The sequence below is a fragment of the Sciurus carolinensis genome, chromosome 16, assembly GCF_902686445.1.
Source record: "Sciurus carolinensis chromosome 16, mSciCar1.2, whole genome shotgun sequence".
NCBI classification, from domain to species: domain Eukaryota; kingdom Metazoa; phylum Chordata; class Mammalia; order Rodentia; family Sciuridae; genus Sciurus; species Sciurus carolinensis.
In genome coordinates this window covers 26,125,577-26,135,751 of record NC_062228.1, presented here as the reverse complement: position 1 = coordinate 26,135,751, position 10,175 = coordinate 26,125,577, and the positions used below count along the sequence as shown (strand labels likewise).

Genomic DNA, 10,175 nt, shown 5'->3' with positions numbered 1-10,175 from the left:
AGGTTTATAGCTCTAACAAAACCCTCTGGCAGGGTCCTCCTCTTCCCTGATCAAATAGGCAACTTGAAAAGAAGAGAAGGGAAGGGAAGGGAAGGGAAGGGAAGGGAAAGGAAGGGAAGAAGGGAAGGGAAGGGAAGGGAAGGGAAGGGAAGGGAAGGGAAGGGAAGGGAAGGGAAGGGAAGGGAAGGGAAAAGCAAGGCAGAAGGAGAGACATGGGTGATGGAGGAGATGGGGGCAGGGAGCAGGAAAGACACAGAGGCACATCTCCCTGATAACCAATGGTTCAGGCTGCCTGCAAGGGCGTGCATGTTAAGTGTCCCTGGATAATTCAAAACACTGAGTTTGCTGCCTGACTTATTTCAATAAGTTCAACCCAGAGCTCACATCCTGTTTTTAACCTTCAGGTAAAACAAAAGTATAAATTAATATGCAGAATGTGCAATGCAGGCAGACAGTATTGGTATGAGAACCTTAACTGAATGTATTTCCTGGCTTTAGGATCTTACATTTTAATCTATAAACTCAACTCTGAGTTTCATTTACATTTTAAGTTCCCACAGACCAAACAACAAAAATAGAATCTACATTTAGAGATAGGACCTGCTACCAATACCAATATGATTTTATTGGAATATGGAATGTAAACAGATGTTTCAAACAAACAATCTAACCTTATAAAAATGTATGGCATTATTAAATAGTTAATAAAGAAGTCCTAAGTGTGATGTGGTGGTAGACACCTCTAGCTCTATTCTAGACATGCTAGGTCCCCAGAGTTGTGGCATGACTCTGCAGCTGTGGGGTAGGGGAACAGTCAGCAAACCTTGTTGGTGACAAGTCCCCCAGATGAATTCAGCCCTATTTTTTTTTTTTTTTTTAAACAAAACGTAGCTTTCTTTGCTAACATGGAATTCGGCACAGTGGATCCAAAACTTTAACACTGGCTCCAGGAGCTCCACTTCATCCCCAATTCCTGCACATTCCTCTCCTCTCCATTACCGGATGGCCTTGCCCACACATCAGTACCTGCATGCAAGACTTATCTTTGCCATCACATTCACATATCAGAGCTTAAGAAGGATATTACCCTGATTATAGCTGGTATCGTCATGGGGATAAAAAGAGGGGAAAAGGATGGGGATACATGTTTTTTTTTTTTTTTTTTCCAAAAAGTCTTTCCAGAATAAATCCTCATAGGGTATTTTCTCCCTTCTCGACCTGCCTGAAAACTGACTTTCCATCTTTAGTTATGGTTGTTAAAAACAAAAACAAAAAAAGAAAAAGTCCTTGTTTCAGAGAGATGCATTAAAAATAGATGCACATGCATGGATGTGCTGGGAAATGGTGAAGTTTTCCTTACAGGGCTGCCAAAAAAAGGGGAGGGGGGCGGTAAACAAAATCAGCAATAAGACTGTGGTTAGGCAAACTAACAAAGGTTACCGTGAGCTCCAAGTTAGCCACTTAGCATGGAACTTTTGATGAAACTGACGGACCTGCTGATGGCATCTCAAGATTTAAAGTGACATCTCCTGACATCAGAGGACTCTGTGAAATTGACTGCAGTTTGCTCCCAAATGAATACACTTAAAGGAAAACTGCAAGGATGAGGGTACGTTTCCTGGAGAGCTCATGTCATAAAAAATACATAAAACATGAATTTGTAAAAGAGCTTAAAAAAAAATACTGTCACTGTTTTAATATCTCTTTTTCATAAATGAGGCTGGTGTGTCAGTGTAGACTGCTGACGTTTTGCTAAAACTTGAGCCTGAATTCTCACAAAAGGAAACCAGACCACAATGGAATAGATAGGAAGTCAGATATTCAGAGCTTGTTGACTGAACGGGTTAATTCAATAGTGGTGTCCTGTTAAGCGAAGGTAAATGTACAACAACTCCGAGTTTCTCATCTCCCATGCATTCCAAAGGAAGAGCCCCTCAGATCCTGAACTATGTGCATTGTCACGCTGCCACAACGGCAGCTCCCTGTAGACTAGTACTGGGGAGTTTCTTTTTGACAGACTTTTAGGTCTTTACTCTTCTTTGCCTTTAGAAGGAATGATTAGAATTTCTTTTTATCACACTGTAGTTTCCTTCAGATTTGTGTTTGGTGGTTGGTTTTATTGGCAAGCATCAATGCCGCATTACCCGTCGCTCTCCAGTCTTCATCGGGCTGCCGTGAGGCCACTGGAAAGCACAGCGTTCTCTGCACAAGGCTGGGACTGCTCCTTCACCACAGGGTCTGCAAGAAAGCGGGACACACGCCACCAAATCAGGGTTCGAGTGTAGGAGGGGGAGTCACAACAGACCTGCCCTTTTCGCAGTGAGACATGGACACAGGTTCATGGGCAAGCCAGTTGTCAGGAGGGTCAGAGAGGGAGATAGAAATCACAGAACTTAGGTCACACAAAAACCACACACTGAAAAAGGGTCAGGGAACTGTTCTTGCAGTCAACTTTTCTATTTTCTCAGAGGACAGCCTCAATTGCTTTTTTTTTTTTGCGGTGCTGGGGATTGAACCCAGGGCCTTGTTCTTGCAAGGCAAGCACTCTGCCGACTGAGCTATCTCCCCAGCCCCGCCTCAATTGCTGAGAGGCATAAACACCCTAATTTCCTACTGTTCAAAATTCTCACTAATTTTATGTGTTATATTTTCTCTGAATACTAACATCATATTCAACCCCTAATTTCTTTAAAGCATGTGCAATAATAAGCACATCAGGGGAAAAGGTGAACAAAAAGAGCCAGTAGAAGTCTATGAATTTTAAGCAATAGTAGCTTAAAAATTTTTAAATTGAAGTATGCTTTGTATTCAGAAAAATAGCCAGATCATGAATTACATATAATAAATAGCAATATTCTTAATTCGATCCACCTCAAAGCATAAGAACAGCTTTCTGTGTCAGAAATTATAAAGAAAACATCTGTGTTCCACCATCTGGGGTCCAGAAAGCTGAAGGGTAAGACCTTTTAAATCTGTTGGCTCCATACACTTACTGCCCTCGGTCAAAGACCACAGCAGTGTGACCTTCAGGATGGGAGAGGCAGAGAGCATGCTGGTCTAACAACAGACAAAAACTTTAAGGAGAAGAGTTTTCATCTTGATTCAGAGGGTGAACTGCAGTAAGTCACTAGTCACTTAACTTCTTTATTCTCCAGTTTCCTTCTAACTGGATGAAATCCTCTCACATTGCTAATAACATAAGGAAAGTGTATCTGAAACACTTTATCAGTGGGAGGAGCCACATGCCTGCAGACCACAAGCAAGCACACATGCTTCTAAGTGAGACATAGGTAAGCAATCCATTAGATCCTAGCAAGGTCTTCCTTCAAATCCCTTTTATCTATTGCCTTCTTTAGAAATAAACTTTTAACCAATTTTTTTAAAAAAATATTTTTTTAGATGTTGATAGACCTTTATTTTATTCATTTATTTATACATGGTGCTGAGGATCAAACCCAGTACCTCACACATGCTAGGCAAGTGCTCTACCACTGAGCCACAACCCCAGTTCCCCATTATGTGTTTTTTTGATGGGAGAAATCTTTGACTATGTTTCCACACAAGTGTAACATTTAGTAACAAATTTTAGATATTTATGATCTCTCACTCAGGGTAACAGGAGTGGCCAAAAAGACTGGATTCAAGGGAGTTACAGCTAGTAAAAAAGCAAATGCCTTTGGGAATCAAAAATCTGGTCTTCAAAGTTGTTTCAATCACTAGAATCAATAAGAACAAGTTCCAAGGATGATCCATTCCAAGTACCTAGATTTTCCTTGATAGGCCTCAAAGGTAAAGGGTGAAAAGATTTTTTTTTCTCTTTAATTAGACCCTCTGAAAAGTCACTAGAGACTCACAGAAATATGGGTGCTCCATGGCTTCTTTGGCAGTCAGTCTCTGTTGATGGTCATATCGCAGAAGTTTGTCCAGAAGATCTAGGGCCTCAGGGCTAACAAGGTGTCTGTTTTCACTATGGATAAAGTTTTCCCAGCGTTTCCGTGAATGTCTGAAAAGTGAAGCATTACTATTATGAGACTAAATTCAACCAGAATCCTCCTCTACCAGGGCTGAAGCCAGCACAATCTTAGAATTCTGCAATGGCTACAACTTGTTAAATTTCATTCTTCCTGGTACCCACTCTACCCACGAGTCACATCACAATATACTAAGAGAAAACAGTGCTCTATAATTAGTTAAGCAGAATTAGTTAGATCATGGACATCTAATTTAGAATTTGTGGAACCTTTCTGGACTTTTTTTTTTTTTTTAATGCCTCAGGCTTTTCATTAATTCTGGGTTAGGCATGGTGGTAACTGAGCAATTTTTACTAATCAGCAGCCATATTTAGAGTACTAGCCACAGAAAAAATGGTAGCTCTGTAAAACAATGTTTGAAAACTGCCAACTAAGCATTTACTTTTAACACTACTATACCATACCAAAAGCTCAATGCCATAATACTTGTTACTTTTAGAAAATCTATTACATAAACCAAGAAATTATTAATTTCTTATTCAAAGAAGAAACATAGCTTTTCAAGATTTGTCATTAAAATTAAAGCACATGTGTACCAGAAAGCCGTTTTCTGTAACATTATAATTTTGCTTTCCATTTTCTATTGATAAACAGGTTACCTCATAGAGAAGTAAAACCAGAAGACAAATATAAACAATGTCCAAATGCCTCAAACTAATTTAAAGAAAACACACATAGAAGCTAGGTATGGAGGTGCACGCCTGTAATCCCCACAATTTAGGAGGCTGAGACAAGAGGATCGCAAGTTCGAGGTTAGCCTGTGCAACTCAATGAGACCCTGTCTCAAAATAAAAAGAACTGGGCAGATGGCTCAGTGGTAATGTGAGAGGTCCTGGATTTGGTTCCCAGTACAACAAACTAAACAGACAAATTAAAAAAAAAAAAAAAAAAGGATTCTTCAATTTTGATGTGACTAGAAAGGAAAAGAATGATTTTGGCTAACCTTCCCACTTCTGAAACTGGGTAAGGCAAAACCCTTTTTCTTTCTCTCTCTCTTACTTACTGTCCCAGGATATCGTTGAAATGTGGATCTAGGTCTATATGATACTTCTTCAGATACCCATACAGCTCGTCTGTACCCAGAACCTTGGCAATGCGAACAAGCTGAAACACAAAACAAACTACCAAATCACTGAGCACAGAACTCACTGTGAGCCTGTGAGGATGCTTGGTCAGGGACTGGAAGATTCCATATCACTCGATCTCCAGGGCAGGTAGAGATCTGAGTCTAGGACTGGCCAAAAGACTCAAGGACATGAGGCTCACATGAATGCAAATTTCCAAACTGCCTTTAAAGGGAAAACACAACTTATGACAGTAATCTTCTAGAAACTAACAGTTATGGGGTCATCACAATCTAATGACTAGAATCTAGTTTTATTAGATAAAGGAGGGGCCTGACATCTTCATAACATAGCAGTGTGTGTCTCTATCTCTGGGACATCAAGACCTCAGACAAAAGTCTAAGGAATTCTATACTTTATAGAAAAGGTTATATGTATACATTCAGTAACATGCAGGTCTCAAGGAGAGTATTCTGTCTAAGCACACTATTTTCTTGACATTCATTCCTAAATACGTAAGAGCCAAATGGTTATCTGCTCACCTGGTCATAGTTGTCCTGTCCGTGGAAGAAGGGTTCCTTTCGAAAGATCATGCTTGCTAACATACAGCCCAAACTCCACATGTCCAAGCTGTAATCATACATCTGAGGAAATAAGGACAACCAGTCAGGAAAGGGTGTTAGAAACCTGCTTTGCTGATCTAAGTTTCTAGTCTTCATTTGACCTTTGCAGACAGTTGAGAATTAAAAACTACTTCTTCCTAAAAAAAAAAAAAAAATAGTTGAGAAAAGTCTGCAACTTGCATTCTGGGGTGAAATAATGACTGAGGGTTGAATATATCCAACTTAAAATAAATAGCAAGGCAGAAAAAGTCCTCAGTAAGTACCAAAACAACCCAGAGCAGCCTTGCTACTAAGTTCACCTGATAGTCCACAAGAAGCTCTGGTCCCTTGAAGTACCTCGAAGCTACACGAACATTGTACTCCTGAGCAGGGTGATAGAACTCCGCCAGGCCCCAGTCTATCAGTCGCAGCTATAAATATGACAGAATAAAACACATGAAAGGAGTGTTTCTAGATTCCTGTGGCTAGGGCAAGGCCACATCACATTTTGGTAACAACTATTTAGCCACACAAAATATGTGAGCAGGTGTACTGGTTAAACAATTACACTTTCAGCAAATGCATAAGAGGTCATTTCTGGAGCAGAGAACTCAGAAGGCTTTTAAAAATCACTCTAGATCAATAGAGCTTTTTGTCTGCCTCCAAACTACTTACATGTGTATCACACAGACCCATCACTCAGAGATTTCATCATAAGCTCCAGGAATAACTGGAAGGGTTGGGGACACATGTCCCACTCCAGGACTGAAGCACAGCTCTAGCTTGTCTTAGTCTAATACTAGCTGATCCATTTACTCACCAATCAGGGACAACCAGAGTTGAATATCAAAATTAGGAGGGCCCCAAGTATACTTTTAAGGCCAGGCAGATTGGTCTGAGAGTCATTAAGAAGTGAAGCAGAAACCACCAGCTGTAGTTTCTTTGTCTGAGGCCCTTCGGAAAACTAAGACCAAAATAAAACAAGTGACTACAGTCAGGGTCATCTGTCCATTTTCCCAGTAAAAAACAATGCTAGACTGGACAAACGACAGCAACGCAAGTTGGCCAAATAAAACAGCATGTCTACAAAAAAACCACCTTGGTAAGGGGCAGCTTTAGATTGGCCCTAAGCCTTCTAATGAAGGCTTGTTGCTGCCTGGCTGTAATGGTACCTTTTTTTGTTGGTGATCTATCATGACATTGTGAGGTTTCACATCCCTGTGCATGATTCCCTTGCTGTGGCAGTAATCCAGAGCCTATTAGGTAAGAAAGCACAGAGAAAAGTAAGCAAACCCTCTACCACCCCCCAATGCAAGCACATTCTTATTATTTGTTTGTGACACCTAAGTTTGAATATGGTCTCCCAATGGGCAGTTTACTGCCTGTGAGGAAAGGGGAAAACATGCTTTTGGAGAGTGTCCCTTGCTCTCTGTGCACACAACAGGCAGCTGACAGAAAGGGGGCTATAGAGGATCATGCTGAAGGTTTCTTTAAAAGTGGGAATAATAAACCAGATCTGGGAACCCAGCTGGAGCCACCCCTCATAGTGGTTCAAAGGACATTCCAGAATCCACATGGACATGAAGAATGATAAACATGTTTCAACATGGCTGGTCTTTAAACAAGTGACTCATGTGGGTCTTCTAGATTAAAAAGCATTAATATTTTTCTCAAATACAGTATTTGAGCCAGTTGGTCTTTAAGAGCTATATTATTACTCAAAGGGAGAAGTTATTTCCTATAACTGATAAAAAGATTTTTAAATATACAAGTCATTTTAAGTTAATAAGCTGTGCAACCCTCACCATAATCCAGTTTTAGAATTCCCCTCCATCAAATTTCCCTTGAATTTGTTTGTAGTCAATCCCCACTCCCAAATAAGACTGACTTCTGATCTGCTATCTGTTGTCATAGATCTGTCATTTCTGAATATTGATTAAAATGACATGATTGAAGTGTAGTATTTTGTCTACTTTCTTTCATTCAGCATAATCCCTTTTTGTGTCAGTTACTGGGGATTTCCTGTGTGTGTGTATGTGTGTGTTACCCAGGGCCCCATGCATGCTAGGCAAGCATTCTAACACTGAGTTACACCTCTACTCCTTTGAGACAGGGTCTCACTACATTGCCCAGGCTGGTCTTGAACTTGTGATTCTCCTTTCTTAGCCTTCTGAGTAGCTGGGATTACAGACGTGCACCACCATACCTGGCTTAGCACAAGGCTTTGAGATTCACCCATATTGTTATTTTCTTGAAGTCCATTTTATGAATGTAGTAGTTGGTGCACATTTGGGTTGTTTCTACTTTTTTGGCTGTTAAGAATGATGATGCTATGAATATTCATGCACAAATCTTTGAGAGCTATATGCCTTCATTTCTCCTGGGTAGATTCCTAGTGGCAGCAATGTTGGGTTGTTTGGTAAATTTATATCTAACTTTTAAGGAACTGCCTAATTATCTTCGAAAGTGACTGCACCATTTTGCATTCCCACCAGCAATATATAAGGATTTCAGTTTCTCTACATTCTTACCAATACTTGTCATTGTTCTTTTTTTTTTTTTTTTCCAATTATAGCTATTCTAATGGGCGCAAAGTGCTATTTCATGATAGTTTTGATTTCTTTTTTAAAAAAAATTTTTTTTTAGTTATAGATGGACATAATACCTTTATTTTATTCATTCATTTTTATGTGGTGCTGAGGATCAAACCCAGTGCCTCACGCATGTCAGGCAAGCACTATACCTCTGAGCCACAACCCCAGCCCTAGTTTTGATTTCTTTTCCTATGAGTGATGAATGAAGTTGAATGTCTTCATGTGCTTACTGGACATCCTACACTGCCTGTGGAGAAATATTTATTCAAATCTTTGTTCAAATATGGTACAGTATCTGACCATTACCATGAAAGTCATTTTAAGTTTTTGATTCTGCTCTTTGCATAGTCTTTGCCAAAGGAATAAACTAATGAGGACCACAACACTTGGGATGTGGAAAAAAAATTTTTAACATAAAAATATGCCGTTAAATTTCTCTTTCTAACACAATTATTTCCATAAATTTCAAAGATAACACCCTTGGCTTGTCTTAAAAAGCACTTAAAGGCCACACAGGTCAATGACATATTCCTCAAGTAAAGTGACAGCAGCCCATAATCACAGGAAACCTACTATTTGCACACCATTCAGTGCTCTTGGTGGAGTTTTCCAAAACCTGGGCATTGGTAACGTTCTGGGCCAGGTAATTTGTTGTGGGGAGCTACCTGGTACATTCAAGAATGTTTGGCAGAATTCCTGGGCTCTAAACACTGGATGCCAATATCCACCACTGCTTCCAATTTTAACAACCCAAAATGGTTCCAAATACTGCCAAAAGCCCCCTGGGGAACAAATGCAACCTGGTTGGGAAACTCTGAACTAGACTAAGGACATTGTACTAGAGAAGATTATAATCCAGAGAATGACCTAGGATCAGCACTCCAGGAACAGTTTCTCTAGTCTCAGATTTTGCCTTCCCTACACATAAGGGTGTGCAATGTATAATGCTTCTTCTATGAAGATCAAAATCAAGTAATACTACACTATGATGGTATAGGTAAGAATATCATTTCCAGAGGAGGAAATGTTGAAAGGGAAGGTGGACAAGATAATCTTCCAGAATGTCCATCATACTCCCTATAGCCCCTGTTCAATAGAACTTTTTGTAATAATGTCTGTGCATGCACTGTACAGTATAGTAACTCCAGTCATGTGAAATAAGCACTTGAAATGTGACTACTATGACTATAAAACTGAATTTTCTTTTTTTCCCCCAGGTGTTGGGAATTGAACCCAGGGCTTTATGTACACTAGGCAAGCTACATCCCCAGCCTGGAACTGAATTCTTCATTTTACTTAATTGAAATAGCTACCTATGGGTGACAGCTTCCATACAGCACAGTATGGTCCTACATACATATGGGTGAAGGTTTTACCTATGTAAAATCTAAAATTATGTACACTAAAGATTCATTCACTTCCATTTTATTTCAATTTAATTTTTTATTTTTTTATACTTTACAACATTTGTACCAAACATTCTAAAATGCCTCTGAGATAGTGTCTTAGGAAACCAGGGGTCATGAGGTCTCATCTCTCTCAACCTGAATCAGATCAGACTCTGATGCAAAGCCTCAGGGAGATGCTGAGTCACATGGAGACCTCAGCCTCAATTTCTTCTACAGTTTCAATGCAGCTAAATATTGCCTCTACCCCACTCCTATTTTTCCCCCAAAGAGAAAATTGAGCAATGTCAATTCTGTTGTTTTGCCTAGTGTGCCAAAAGGTATAAACTAATAAGAACAATACTGCTGGGCGCAGTGGCACATGCCTATAACCCCAGTGGCTCGGGAGGCTGAGGTTGGAGGATCATAAGTTCAAAGCCAGCCTCAGCAAAAGTGAGGCTCTAAAGCAACTCAGTGAGACCCTATCTCTAAATAAAAT

At 39.9% G+C, this 10,175-nt stretch overlaps 1 protein-coding gene across 1 annotated transcript in view; it reads right to left on the bottom strand.

The window, feature by feature from the left end:
- Window positions 1-795: 795 nt before the first annotated feature.
- Csnk2a2 (casein kinase 2 alpha 2) overlaps window positions 796-10,175 on the bottom strand; it is a 33,587-nt gene continuing 24,207 nt past the window's right edge. Inside the window, 6 exon segments of the mRNA XM_047527737.1 lie at window positions 796-2,238; window positions 3,855-4,003; window positions 5,035-5,135; window positions 5,638-5,739; window positions 6,018-6,128; window positions 6,870-6,953. Of these exon segments, the coding sequence (XP_047383693.1) occupies window positions 2,162-2,238; window positions 3,855-4,003; window positions 5,035-5,135; window positions 5,638-5,739; window positions 6,018-6,128; window positions 6,870-6,953 (624 nt within the window). The 3' untranslated portion in view covers window positions 796-2,161.